General features: G+C 41.9%; 1 protein-coding gene across 2 annotated transcripts in view; it reads left to right on the plus strand.

Annotated features, from left to right (window-relative positions):
• Positions 1-11631, plus strand: part of LOC137325772 (EF-hand calcium-binding domain-containing protein 14-like) — a 52288-nt gene extending 40657 nt beyond the window's left edge. For both annotated transcript variants that reach the window (XM_067990929.1, XM_067990930.1), the window contains exons 7-11: positions 3231-3320; positions 5693-5888; positions 7526-7612; positions 8441-8617; positions 11149-11631. In XM_067990929.1, the coding sequence (XP_067847030.1) occupies positions 3231-3320; positions 5693-5888; positions 7526-7612; positions 8441-8617; positions 11149-11153 (555 nt within the window). In that variant the 3' untranslated portion in view covers positions 11154-11631. The remainder of the gene's footprint in view (positions 1-3230; positions 3321-5692; positions 5889-7525; positions 7613-8440; positions 8618-11148) is intronic.
• Positions 11632-15577: the final 3946 nt, after the last annotated feature.

The raw sequence follows: 15577 nt of genomic DNA on the forward strand, positions 1-15577 counted from the left end.
GCACTCACACTCACATTTCTTTTACAAATAAGTTTTGCAACAACATAACACAACAATTTTCTAAATAACAGTGCCATCCTCATAGTATTTAAATTATTTAATGAGTTCTCCTCATTGTGCCCAGTATATTTAGAATACTAATCCAGTAAGAATCATGCACGAGGATTGGAATCAATTACACATGGCATGCACGATTTAAACTGAAATGGGAGGAAGAAAAGTGATTTCAGGGGTTGATTCTAATGACTAGACAAAAGTAAGTGCACTTTGTTCAACACACGTTCAGCTATTTTAAAATCTCTCATTTAAAAGTGCTTTCCTTCCCTAAATGATTGGTGACTGATAATGAACCTACAGTTGTGGGTGGTGATAATGTAGGAAATTACTCTTGATAGGTGTACAAGAGATAGGCACTACCGGTTATACCAATATGAACATTAGTATCCTACGTTACATTGGTGTACTTTTAAACCAACAGGCCTTGCTGGCTTCTGTGTTACCTTTGGATCAGGTATGATGGCAGATACATTACTGCTTTCATTGTGTTTGTCCTTGTACAATGATCAAGGAGGAATAATTTAGGGTATGATTGATTCCAGACCCAAGGCTCTCTGACATTTTTGATAAGTGGACCTGCTTTCAAACTAACTGAGTAGCCCTTGGCTAGTCTGTACGCGGAAATAAATCACATTTGCAATCAAAGGAAAGGGAGATATAAAAATAATCGCACCTTGAAACGATACCATCAAACCATCATACATTGGTTTTCATAGATATTCCAATGCACATGTTTAATGAGCAAAAAGAGAAGCCTTTCGCTTGGAAATTCTGTAGAGATGTCCCTGGTCTCCCGTCAAAATGTTCATGCTTTCTCCAGGGTTTCTGAAAATTTTCCATCAAATTATGGTGGGGGGTGGGGGGAAGAGAGGAACCAGTGCAACATTTCTACCCCTGTATTTACAACAAAATAAACTTACAAGCAAAGAAGCTTTATTAGGGCATAAATTACTTTTGGCAAAGACATAGCATGTTATTTTAAATTAATTAATGCCTCTCTCACATTTTGGGATTTTTGCCCCAGATATTATTCTTGAGCCCAGTGCTTCAGACCACTCATATAGATGAGCCCTCACTCCCGGAGGGTATGCCTCTAGCTGCCCAATATCTGGGTAATTTGTAGTCAGCTCAGGGATCAAACAGAAAATCCACGTTCAGTTAGAGAAAGTGATGACTTATACAGGCTTTGATGTTGGGCCAGGCAGTTCTGACAGTATATGGGTGATCGTACGGCTGAGATAAGTGGTGGAGAGGCAAAGTAGGGTGTCCTCAGCATACATATGGAAGTTGATCCCATGCTTGCAAATGATGTCGTCGAGGGGCAACATGTAGATTAAGAAGAGGAGAGTTCAAGGATAGATCCTTGGGAGACTCAGAGGTGATGGAGCAGGGGCAGGCGGGAAGCTGTTGCTGGAGATGTGAAGGTTGTGTTTAGACAGGTTGAAATAGAACTATGCAAGGGCAGGTCCATGGAATTTAACAGTGGAGGAGGATGGTTTGGTCAACTGTATCAGATGCTGTGGAAAGGACAGGGAGAAATAATGGACTTGTCACAGTCACAAAGGATGTCATTTTTTGAGTTTAGCCAGGGCCATCTTAGTGCTGTGAGAAGGGTGAAAGCCGGATTAGAGAGGCTCAAAGAAAGATTTCCATTTTCGTGGAACAGCACCTCATCTTTCAATTAGGCACTTTACAACCTTCTGGACTCAGCATCGATTTCAATAATTTCAGATCATAAGCACTGCTCCCCTTTTTTCTGACAGCATGTGCTGCTAATGGTTCTGATATTTCTATTTACAGCTCCTCTAGACCCATCTTTTGTTTCTTTATTTGTCCCATTACCACCCTCCTTGCCTTCCCCATCATCATCCCTTTTGTCATTTAATCATTCCTGTCCTCCACCCTATCACAGACCTTCCCTTTTGTTCTTTCCTTCCCTCCCCTCCCCCTTTCCCTGGCTCTGTACTTGCTTAAAAACTGCTTAATCTTCAACTTTTTCCAGTTCTGATGAAAAGTCATCAACCTGAAACGTCAACTCTGTTTCTTTCTCCACGGATGCTGCCTGACTTGCTGAGTATTTCCAGCATTTTTGTTTTTATTAAGGATTTTCCAAAAGGTGCTTATATATAAAGTGAATAGCTTGGCCTAGCCATCAAATACCTGACTAAACATATAGGCCTCGATATTTATGGGGAGCGGGGGAGCATGTTTGCGTTGGGAAAACCCGGACATCCCAGGAACGCGGAGGTTGTGCTGAATTTAACAGCAGGACCTCGTTATCATTCTTTTATTCCATTTCCCAATCGGCAGCCAGCCAGGTTGTCTCGCTGGCTGGCTGCCGGGCGGGAAAGCCAGCAGTAAAAGGCCGCAGCTGGGGACTGTCCCCAATCGGCAAAGATTGGGGGTTGGGGTGGGGGTGGGGTGTCAGAGGCCAGCAATCGGGAGGGAAAGATCAGGGGTTGTGGGTGTGTTGGAGGCCAGCAATCGGGAGGGGTCGGAGCGTGGCAACCAGATTGGGGTCGTGTTTCGTGATTTTACATTTTTAACCCGCTGCCCCCCACAATCCCCATCCGCCCATTGTGGGGGTATTAATATCAACCCCCAATCTTTGCCGATTGGGGATGGTCCCTGGCTGCGGCCTTTTGCTGGGGCAGTTGTATTTCACATTATGCATGGCCATTTTCTGTGAGTGAACCTGGTTTTTAATCCTGTATGTACTGTGACAGAAAGGAAAAAGCCAATTACAGACCCCGTTAAACTTTTGGAGTGAGGAATTTGATACAAGTGCATCAAGTGTTCATACGATAATGTACAGTAATTCCTACTCTTTAGCCTTTTTTCCAGTAATGGAAAATATAAGATAGAATACAGGCGTTTTCTAACTTTAATCCTTTCTGCCCCCCTCTGCTTAGACCTCTGGTTGGCTGTGCACTCCCTCTACCTGTCTCTACTCATGACTGCTGTATGGCGGACAATTTCCACAGAACCTTCTACTCACTCATTCATGCAGGCAACTTCCAAATTTTCACACGGTATTGTCTTCAACTTAACAGGATAAAGATGCACGCAGAAGTAAAACAATATTGTGAACGCCTGAAAGTGAGGCAGTTACTATGACAGAAAATTGTAGCTAAGTTTCTTCCAGATGCAGTAAGGTGTCTCTTTTTTTTTAGGCCACTGAACTGGACCAGTTTGAAGAATCACTGGAAAGAATGCATAACATCTCAGAAAATCTGAAATCTCACCAAGGTCAACTGGAACAGGTTAATATTGTTTTCATGTTATTGTTTCTTTGGGACTGTCCCCAAGGATCTTTTGTAACAATCAAGTGTAAAGTTTTGATTACCAAACAGGTCATAGCTTTTCAGCGGCACCCTAAAAATACACTGGTCCATCGGACCAAACCAGTAAATGTTGCTAGCATGTGAAAGAGAACGTGTTCTGATATCTAATCAGAGATTTTCATTAGATTTGGGTTTTTAGTGTCTTTTCAATCTCTAAAACAACACTAAAAGAAATGAAGTTTAAAATCTCCCAATTCTTCCCTGTAATCATCTTGTTCAGTTGGACAGAACCAGTCACAACTTTTAAAGGCTGTGGAAAGTGTGCCCTTTGAAATGTAAGCAAAAATCAATTGTCAGTTATAGAAACTACATGTATATAACAAGGATAGGAGATTATCAAATTGTGTGCATGGTTTGATGTTTGAGATGCAGTCTCAAAGAAAGAAAGACAGACAGACTGACAGATCTTTCTAGAAATTACTTGCCTTTCTTAAAGTTATCCATCTATGTTGCCTCCCAGGGGCTAACAACATTCCATATCACAACCCCTAATGACACCGTTACGCTGCATTAACCAATTTTCCCCTTGCAATATGCATAATGGGGGTTAAATTTGATAAGGCCCGAAACCAGGCGCGAGGGTTGGGGTGCACGATTAACCCACGCCCGGTCATTGAAATGCAGGCAGCACGTGAGATTCCTGCTGCCTGGTCATTTACCTGATCGTGGTGAGCAGCCAGGCCGAGCTGCACTGGTGAGCGGCTGTTGAGAGGCTGCTCACCAGCAGGGGGCCCCGATATCGTGAGTGGCTTAAAGGTAGACTGCACCTCTTATTTTCAAAATACACGATATGGGTCCGCACGGAGTCTGAACGGAGATCAGGCATCACGCACGTAAAACACAGATGCAGGTCCCATCCCTATGTTTACAAACTGTTGAGTTACGCTAAAATATTGAATAAGGGTTGCGCACCACTAAATCCCACATCCTGCAATCTGCACGCCAGACCTCACCAATCTGCCAATCTGAGTTTGTACCAGGCCTGCGAGAGTACATGCACCAAGGTTCTCTGATGAGAAGGCACTAGAGGCCTTGGTACAAGAGGTGGACAGAAGGACCGGCATCCTATATCTGCACGGGTGCAGGAGACCCTCCAGACATATGCGCCCGAGGCAATGGGAGGCAGTAGGGGATGAAGTCAATGCCAGGCACACAGCACCACAAACATGGATGTAGTGCAGGAAGAAGTTCAATGCTTTGACACGAGTGGTCAAGGTGAGTGAGGTCAACTGCCAAGTGGCATCTCCTACTAACGGCACGACTAGTCGCATCCACTGTTCCACGCATTACACCCCCCATCACCCACATACCAACAAACTCTTTCAATCAGATGCTTCATCTCACTCTCACACATTACCACTGTTGTAAGCCGCGCACCCACAACTCACAGACCACACACACTGGCAGCTATTCATCCGTGACAGGCACATCACCCAAACATCTTTCGGGACACTCACTGATACACGTCCCACTTTCTTGTAGGAGAAGGTGGTGCATAACAGGAGGCAGCAAGTGCAACCTCCAAAAACAGGTACAAATGCATCAGCAGCCAGAAGCAATAATCCAGCAACTAATCTGTAAATCCTGCATGGTCCCTTTAAATAGCGCTGGTGGGGGATCCTCCAGGCCGTCTACGACATGTTCAGCTGTTCATGGTTAAGACAACGCTCCAGTCAATGTACTGAGGGCCAAAATGGCATCTATCCCTTTAAATCAGCATTTCATACTGATCTAATGCATGTTCTCCTTACTTTACATGGTACTGGTGTTCGTTATTTGTGCGTGCGCAAACGCCTTTACCAAGATGGCAAGCTAGAAGCATGCGCGCATATTCTGGACGCCGCTTTGGGACCCTAGGAGGCTGCATAGTGCCTAAAAAAAAAAATGGCTGTGGAATTTCTAGCCCAGTGTATCCAAGCATTGACCTGTGTTTAAATACATTGGGTGAATTTGTGCAGGGGTCCTCCTGCCCTTCTGTTGAAATTACGCGCGTGATTGGAAGAGCCCATGCATAAATTTATCCTCATTATGCTTACTGCAGGAACAAATGTGCTAATGTAGAGGAGCAGTGCAACTGTTTAAAAACTGTCCTGGCACTCATAGGAAGTTTCCAGAGATCTGATCTATACCATTGTCGGGCATCACATTGTTTAAATTCCTCTTGTGCCGCTGTGTGAATTGTTTCAAACTCATGATTGCTGCTGGAGCTTGGGTCCATAACCACAGCATTGAGAATGAACTACTGGATCACTTGTGTTTCCAAACCTTTAACACCTTGTTATCCCTTGTAGGATTTGGATAGCAATTACCGACTGATCTCCCAGCTGAGGGATGAGGTTTATCAAAGAGAAGATGCTTTGAACCGCACAAGCCAGCCCTCTGCAACCATGGCCCAATTCCAAGTTGAAAGTATTACATACTCACCTCAGCAGACGGAGAGTACCAAAATCACAATGTTAATGAGCCATGAGGATGAAGAAAAACTAGGTAACCACTCATGGATCCTGTTAATGCATAATCTAGAATCTGAATTACAGAGTCATAGAAAGGGTACAGCATGGAAGGAAGCCATTCGGCCCATCGAGTCTATGCTGGCTCCATGCAAGAGCAATCCAGCTAGTCCCACTACCCCGCCCTATCCCCGTAGCCCTGCAAATTTTTCCTTTCAAGTACTTATCCAGTTCCCTTTTGAAGGCCACAATTGAATCTGCCTCCTCCTCCCCCTGGCAGTGCATTCCAGATCCTAATCACTCGCTGTGTAAAAAAAAAAGTTTTTCCTCATGTCGCCTTTGGTTCTTTTGCCAATCACCTTAAATCTGTGTCCTCTGGTTCTTGACTCTTCTGCCAATGGGAACAGTTTCTCTCTATCAAATCTCCTCTCAACCTTCTCTGTTCCAAGGAGAACAACACCAGCTTCTCCAGTCTATCCACATAAGTAAAGTCCCCCATCTCTGGAATCATCCTAGTAAATCTTTTTTGCACCCTCTCTAAGGCCTTCACATCTTTCCTAAAGTGAGGTGCCCAGAATTGGACACAATACTCCAGTTGTGGCCGAACCAGTGTTTTATAAAGGTTCATCATGACTTCCTTGCTTTTGTACTCTATGCTTTTTTAACCACTTTCTCAACCTGCCCTGCCACTTTCAACGATTTGTGCACATATACCCCCAGATCCCTCTGTTCCTGTACCCCTTTTAGAATTGTGCCCTCCAGTTTATATTGACCCTCCTTGTTCTTCCTACCAAAATGTAGCACTTTGCATTTTTATGCGATTTCATCTGCCACGTGTCCGCCCATTCCACCAGCCTGTCTATATCCTCTTGAAGTCTATCACTATCCTCCTCACTGTTCACTACACTTCCAAGTTTTGTGTCATCAGCAAATTTTGAAATTGTGCCCTGTACACCCAAGCCCTAGTCATTAATATATAATCAAGAAAAGCAGTGGTCCTAGTATCGACCCCTGGGGAACACACCACTGTACACCTCTGAAAAACAACCGTTCACCACTACTCTCTGTTTCCTGTGACTTAGCCAATTTTGTATCCATGCTGCTACTGCCTCCTTTATTCAGTGGGCTTCAATCTTGATGACAAGCCTATTATGCGGCACTTTATCAAACGCCTTTGAAAGTCCATATATACCACATCGACCGCATTGCCCTCATCAACCCTCTCTGTTACTTCATCAAAAAACTCAATCACGTTAGATAAACTTGATTTGCCTTTAACAAATCCTTGCTGGCTTTCCCTAATCAATCCACACTTGTCCAAGTGACTGCTAATTTTGTCCCGGATTATCGTTTCTAAAAGTTTCCCCGCCACTGAGGTTAAACTGAGGTAATAGACAGAGTTGCAGAATTTGTCCATATCCACGTAAGCTGCTTTGTTAAGTACTTCATAATCAGATTATCATAAGTGTTTCAGAAAATAATCAAAGTAATATAAATGTTTTTTTTAATGACATTTACACACCAAGTTCAGCAACCAATTTGCAATGCTTCATTCTGTATTAGGAAAAGTTAAACATTTGGATGCCAATATGATAAATATGTCTTGGTTTTGTGTAGACTGTTGCAGTTTAAGTTTGCATTTTGGCGGTACTTGAACTATTATTTTACTTCCAGATGTCCAGACGTCAACCGCAGAAGGCTCCATACACAAATCTGCGGTCAGAAATTTCATTTCGATTTCTTCAATAACAAATTTGAAAGGTGGGAAATATATTAACATTTGATTCTGTTTTGAATATGTTGATGGGGTTAGATGAAGAAGGTGGGAGGAGGCTTGTGTGGAACATAAACACCAGCATGGACCTGTTGGGCCGAATGGCCTGTTTCTGCACTCTACATGCTATTTTACTCTATGAATAAACCCTTTAGGAACCACAGCACTTCCTTTGTGCCATGTCTCAAACCACAGCAAGAACTTTTTAGGTATATGTGCGTAGATGTAAATTTGTTCCCCAAACAACTACAGTAAATCTCAGAATACCATGCAATAAACACAGAATTTCACATATGCGGTGATCGTAAATGATTGAGCCTCATAATACATTATGTGTTACATAGCATAACACCCTTGGTTCTAAAAAGCTCCAACTCACCATGAGCAACACCATGGGAGATCTGCTAGTATTCCAATTAAACGATCAACAGTTTCAAATAATTCAGAATAACTCTCACCAAGAATTGATCTTCTGCATTTAACAACATATTCCAAAGTTTATACAATGCATGATCCCATCGAGGAGATCCATCCTCCAGCAGCACATATCAGGAAATTGTATGCATATTCCCCACAATTTCAGGAAAACAGCCCCATGCAGTGTATTGTTCTTAAGTCAAATGTTTCCAGTGAAATTATTTGTAAAATGTAAACGTTGCATTACATGTATATTCATTTTAACTTATGTATTGCTATTTTTATTTCATTGCTTTTTTAAAAAAAGTAGTAAAACAATGCAAGTAAGATAATCTGATAACTCCATAATATGTAAAACACATTTTTGATCAATATGTACGACCCTTGCCTTCTAACAGCACTCCAGACCTTCTTCTATGAAACAGACTGGACTGAACGTGGCTACCTGACATATAGGGACCTAGTGAATAATCTTGAAGAATGGGCACCAACAGAAGAAGAAATGAAACAATTTGATGAAAATGACGATGACAGATTCTCCTATACAGAAATGGTAAATGCTTTAGGACTACAAGGTAAGAATTATGGAACAATGGTTAGATATTACTGTACTTCAAGAAAGCTCCTTTGACAGTATTAACAAGAACAAGGCAGCATTTGACCGAGTGTGGCACCTAGGAGCCCTAGTAAAATTGAAGTCAATGGGAATCAGGGGGGAAACTCTCCATTGGCTGGAGTCATACCGAGCACAAAGGAAGATGTTAGTGGTTGTTGGAGGCCAATCATTTTAGCCCCAGGACATCGCTGCAGGAGTTCCTCAGGGCAGTGTCCTAGGCCCAACCATCTTCAGCTGCTTCATCAATGACCTTCCCTCCATCAAAAGGTCAGAAATGGGGATGTTCGCTGATGATTGCACAGTGTTCAGTTCCATTCGCAACCCCTCAGATAATGAAGCAGTCCGAGCCCGCATGCAGCAAAACCTGGACAACATCCAGGCTTGGGCTGATAAGTGGCAAGTAACATTCGCGCCAAACAAGTATCAGGCAATGACCATCTCCAACAAGAGAGAATCTCACCACCTACCCTTGACATTCAATGGCATTACCATCGCCGAATCCCGCACCATCAACATCCTGGGGGTCACTGTTGACCAGAAACTTAACTGGACCAACCACATAAATACTCTGGCTACAAGAGCAGGTCAGAGGCTGGGTATTCTGCGGCGAGTGACTCACCTCCTGACTTCCCAAAGCCTTTCCACCATCTACAAGGCACAAGTCAGGAGTGTGATGGAATACTCTCCACTTGCCTGGATGAATACAGCTCCAACAAAACTCAGGAAGCTCGACACCATCCAGGACAAAGCAGCCCACTTGATTGGCACCCCATCCACCACCCTAAACATTCACTCCCTCCGCCACTGGCGCACAGTGGCTGCAGTGTGTACCATCCACAGGATGCACTGCAGCAACTCGCCAAGGCTTCTTCGACAGCACGTCCCAAACCTGCGACCTCTACCACCTAGAAGGACAAGGGCAGCAGGCACATGGGAACAACACCACCTGCACGTTCCCCTCCAACTCACATACCATCCCGACTTGGAAATATATCACCGTTCCTTCATCGTCGCTGGGTCAAAATCTTGGAACTCCCTACCTAACAGCACTGTGGGAGAACCTTCACCACACGGACTGCAGCGTTTCAAGGGCAATTAGGGATGGGCAATAAATACTGGCCTTGCCAGCAACGCCCACATCCCATGAACGAATTTTAAAAAAACAAGCAGAGGATTTCAAGTTAAAGGACTATGAATTACATTTTATATAATTTTTAATACAAGGAGCGACTTTTCTGTATTTAACATTTTATGACCAATTATTTATAACTAGCACAATTTATTTTTTCTCTATTATCAGGGGGTGAGGGATAATTAAATATTAAGAACGCCCGAAAAACAGACTTACCATCGGTAGCACCAGTAGCTGCTGTAGTTTAACTGGGAGAGCTAATGAAGAACAAGAACTTGCCCAGGACATCACTACTACAGATGTTCCTCAGTGAAGCGTCCTCGGCCCAACCATCTTCAGCTGATTCATAATGATCTTACCTCCATCATAAGCTTGGGAATGGGGCTGTTAGACTGGAAACTTGGTATTTGGCTCGATTTAAATTTTCTGTAGAGAAGTCTATATGGCTCAGTCTGCATGCTCATACTTCGATAGCTGGGACATTTGACTTTCTTGGCAGGGAGATTATTCTTGGCAATGCAAAGCACAAGAAATCTTCGAACCAAAACTGATCAAATATGCAAATAAAGCTATTATCAAATGTAAGCTCTGGAAGAACCATTCGCTTCATTAACAAAAAACATTAACCACTCAGGCTGTAGAATTCTGGATTAGCTAAAATTTGTGAAGGGAGGAGGTTGGATGGTATTAGAGAAATTGATCAAGGAAATGAAGGCCTCGGACATGATTTCAGCAGCAGACATGAGATAGGACCATGCAAGGGCAACATCCAGAGCCCAACCTGTACTTTCAGGCTGAAATAAAAGCCAAGAAGGTTGACTGAATCAACATCAGAGGTACTTGGATGCTGGAGAGCGGTGAATAGGTTGGTAGATTGTGTTGACAAAGGAGTCAAGGGTTGGCATTAGGCAGCAGCTTTAAATGGGTTGGAAATAATTCCTTAAGAAATGAGGAGGTTTGTCCAGGTCAACAAGCATGGGGCCAAGAAGGGTGAGAAGCAACAGTGTAAGGGTGGGAGAAGGAGTTTGAGTGGAGGATGAGAGAGAAGATGGATTGGAGAGGCAAGCAAGCAGAAGGCCTCGATTTTAAAAATGTAGACCATGAAGTCCTCACATCTAGAATCTGAGGCAAGGGTGGAGAGTGCAGGGGAGGAAGGTTGGCAGAGGTACTCAGTATTGCTTATGAAGATTTTGGGGTTGTCCCTGTCCTCTATGGTTTGTGAGTAAAGATTTGAAATGATCTTAAATGGCAAAAGATGTCAACAGCTGGGAAAGTCTGCTTTTAATAACTCCAATTTTTATTAAACAAGACACCAGAAGAATGTGGAAGTGAGTTTATGTATCATTTTTATTTTTCAGAATAAAGCTGTCTAATCAACCTGCTCAAGGACAGATATCTACACAATTACTATGTTATTGCTGTTCAAAACCAGACTAACAACTGTGTCAATGCTTTGCACTAATTTCAACACAATTTAACTATGGTAAAGGTTTTTTAAAAATTAAAAATGCTGGTATCAGACATAGAACATGGAATAATCCTCTTTTTACTATAATTACTATTATTTAGTATGGAAAAAAATCTTTGTTTGATGGCATTTAGCCCAACATTTTTTGTAGTTTAAACTATTTAAAATGTGGCAACGTAGGTTTTAAAAGTATTATTGAATGTTGAGCAGTTCTTATATTTTATACTGAGTCTTAACATTTAGAATGCATGCTTTGTTATGAACAATATATCTCACATAATTACACAATGTAAAAATGTAACAGTTCTGACAAGTAATGACAGACAAATTAATTGTTGACTAGGACAAAATAAACTCCTTCCTTTGAAAATAATAGAGTTTTATTTGCATTGATAAAACAACTCATGCGTATGTTGCACCTCCAAGAGTAAGAGCTAAATAAACTTTCTTGAGAAAAATTATTAAAAGAATATTACAAAGAAATTGCCATAAAGTTTCTTTGAGGGTGAATTTCCCTGGGGGTTCTCCCACTGGTCCACAGGAACCTCATAAACACTTGTTTCTCTAAGGTTTCTGCTGCTCTTCCGCCAATGTTACGTATACTCACCCTCTTTGTGTCAGTCTTGGTTCCCTTAAATTGTGTCTCGATTTGCTTTACGGCTGGATCAGATCGAAATCGGCTCAATTGTGTGTTCAGGTGAAAAGTGAGCAACAGCTTCAGAATACAGAAGTGAAGCGCCAGCATTGCAGAACTTAATACACCTTATCTGGGCCACTGTGATTCTCACAGAAAAATAGACAGAATTGAGGAATGTGATCCCCAAAACAGAAATAAAAATCCTGGAATCCTGTATAGTAAAATTGTAATTTGACTTAGTTACTATAAACCAGTAGTCTATATTACAAAAAAAATGCACTGAATCCCAAAATAAAAGTCCTCATATCCCATACAATAAAAGTGGAATTTGACCATTTTAACCTCATGAACTACATGTTTTTCACTCTATGCAAGTAAAAAAAATACAATTTTTTAAAAATCCATAAGATTTAGTGTAGTCTCAACTTTAAAATGACTTGAAATCTTTGGTTTGTGACTTTTCCAACTTGGTAATGAGAAAGTCCAAAATGATAATTAACAGGTCAGAAAAACTAAAAAGAAATACAATGGTACAGTGGCCATGCTCAAGAATATCTGGGTGGCTTATTACTTGGCTGGAAATTGTTCCAAACGGCGTGGCAAGGCTGTCCGCACATCCTGCGGACAAACGCCACGAAAATACTTATCTCGTGGTCTCCGACGTCCACTTGCTCCCTTTTCAGTTTTTTTTTTTAAGTTCAGCGCTGTGAAATCAGCACAGGTTCCTTCGTATCGATAGACTCCGTGGGAATGGAAGCCACACCCACAGAATCCATCAAGAAGAGAAGTCATGCCCACAAGCGGGCAAGTAAAACTCATTCATTTACAGTTAACTTCTGTATGTTAGTTTAAATAAAAGTTTAACATATTATTATAAAAAGCCAAGCAAATTATTTAATTTAATGAAACTAAAGAAATTAAAACATTTTTAATTTTTTTTTAAATGATCAAAAAATATTAAAATAAGAGTAATTTGACATTCCACATTTTTACAATTTAATTTTTTGTCATTTCTCAGTCATTAAATGTCATCGCACTCTTAAAAAGTAGTGTAGGGCTGGTATTTTCCAGCATACCTTTTGGTGCTGTAAGTATCTTCGTTCCAGCTGGGCAGATGGGTAAGTTTACAAATGTTTAGTGATTTTATTGATTGTAGTGTGGCGTGGCTCTTTAATTCGGAACTGTCAAACTGCTGGCGAACCAATGGGAGCAAGTTTGCGATTTCCGGGTTTTAGCGCGCATGTGCACATTCGCAAACTTGCTCCCTGTCTTCGTCGACGGAGAGAGAGGACACCATTGCAATACGGGGTCCGGAGGTGAGTAATTTCTGGACCAATATTTTGCAATTGGACCTAGAGCAGTTGGCGAGACAGGCCGGCTCTCCAGTCAATCTGCACACCACGATTTCCATCCATGCAGCTCTGTGACCTACCATGCAAAGTTCTATTGTGTCCTGAAGGCTTTTTTTTGCAGGTTCCTGAAACCAGAATCTAAACTCTTTACTGAGATGGCTCCACCCAGATTATTACCCCTTGAAGGATCTTTCTGGTGACTGGTCCATCCAAAGCTTGGCAGCTAGTAATTTAAAAATCTGTTAATAGAACACATGTGAATTGTTTTTTTTAAAACATTGTTTTACATTGTTTTCTAATCAGGCTTTCACTATGGCACGTAATGTTGCAGAGGAAACCAAAATTACTGTCTCATTGTAAGCACTGTAGAAAAAACTATATATATAAAAAAAGTAATTAAAATAAAGATTGAAATTAACATGACTAGCGCAAGTGAAAATTTACTGACAGATTTCAAATACCACAAGATAAACTAAAAATTAGGAAATCAGGAATAAGAAGGGAACTGAGCCAGAATTTTTTTTTAACATAACCATAGAAGACTTGTGGATTAAGTTAGCAGGGAAGGCCACTGATGTGAAAAGCATTATTGGATTGAAAGGTAGCTAGATTCCTGGAAACCAAAGAGCATTGAAGTCGGTGGCATGGACAAGAATCAACAAAGAGCAGCCTTATGGGTCACTTCTAAAAATTGCTAGGTTCTTATGCACTTTCCGAGTAATTTTCTGGCTTGTTTTTTTGAAACTGTCTGCAAGTAGCTTTTCCCTACATCATCTATGGTACTCACCAATTTAAAAATCTCTTCAATGCCTTCCCTGAATGTTTCTTTTCTCCAATGAAGAGACATTCTTAATTTTTAATTGGCAGTGAATAAGGTGTTTATCAATTTTATCACTCGCCTTCAAAATCTTGAAAACATCAGTTGGATCAACTTGTTTTCAAAGAGAACAAAACCAACTTTATTACCTCCCTTTATAAATCAACGTTAGAAGTAAGGACGACAGTCAACAACTACTTGCATTTATATAGCGCCTTTAACGTAGTAAAACATCCCAAGACACTTCACAGGAATGTTATCAGACAAAATTTGACACCAACATAAGGCGATATTAGGACAGGTGACCAAAAGCTTGGTCAAAGAGAGAGGTTTTAAGGAGCATCTTAAAAGGAGGAGAGAGAGGTTTAGGGAGGGAATTCCAGAGATTAGGGCCCAGGCAACTGAAGGCACGGCCACCAATGGTGGAGCGATTAAAATTGGGGATGCGCATGAGGCAGGAATTGGAGGACTGCAGAGATCGCGGAGGGTTGTAGGGCTGAAGGAGGTTACAGCGATAGGGAGGAGTGAGACCATGGAGGGATCTGAAAACAAGGATGAGAATTTTAAAATCGAGGCGTTTCTGGACCGGGAGCCAATGTCAGTCAGCGAACACTGGAGTGATGGGTGAACAGGACATGGTGCGAGTTAGGATACAGGCAGCAGAGTTTTGGATGAGCTCAAGTTTATGGAGGTGGAAGATGGGAGGCCGGCCAGGAGAGCATTGGAATAGTCAAGTCTAGAGGTAACAAAGGCATGAATGAGGGTTTCAGCAGCAGATGAGCTGAGGCGGGGGTGAGAATCCCTACGTGGTCAGTTTTCGGTAAAATATTAAAATGCCTACGTGGCAAAGAAGCAGAATGCGAAATGGTTAGAAAGGGTTAATTAGTTAGTAACTGAGATTGATACAAGTGGCCTGGCCCTCCTGCTGGGCCATATGTTTGCGTAGTCAGCAGGGTTGCATGGTCTTAGCAATGTAGAGGCTTTGATGTGAGTCAAGGACTGGTCTGAATGTCTCCATGTTTATGGCAGATCAATATAGGTAACGAGCTTAGCCAAAGTTGAAAGACATTCCAGGTTGGGAGATAAGGAACAGAAGGAACAGGGAAGAACATTCCAAGTTGGAAAGTGAGGAAGTTATCCCCTTTGATGTCTAACAGCAGCATGATCAGCACATGGACGATTTATGATTGGTCGGAAATAATGTAACCTCGCATGGCAACCTATGCCCGGCTTATGATTGGTGTTGACCCTCGTTAAGTATGTTCCAACCCTATTGATTTGTATAAAACCGTGTGGATTTCTGTATGTTTTTGTTCTTGCTCTGCCAGCATAGAGGGACTCTATCAGGAGTCCAAATCAATGCTGCAGACTAAGAACCCTGCTATTAAAGATGTGTTGAACTTTAAAATGTATTCGACTTCAGTTATTACTGAACCAGACTGAGGGGAAAGAATCCGGATCGTCAGGGGGATGGGCGATGTTACGGAGGTGGAAGTAGGCGGTCTTGGTGATG

This window comes from Heptranchias perlo, chromosome 1, assembly GCF_035084215.1.
Source record: "Heptranchias perlo isolate sHepPer1 chromosome 1, sHepPer1.hap1, whole genome shotgun sequence".
NCBI classification, from domain to species: Eukaryota; Metazoa; Chordata; class Chondrichthyes; order Hexanchiformes; family Hexanchidae; genus Heptranchias; species Heptranchias perlo.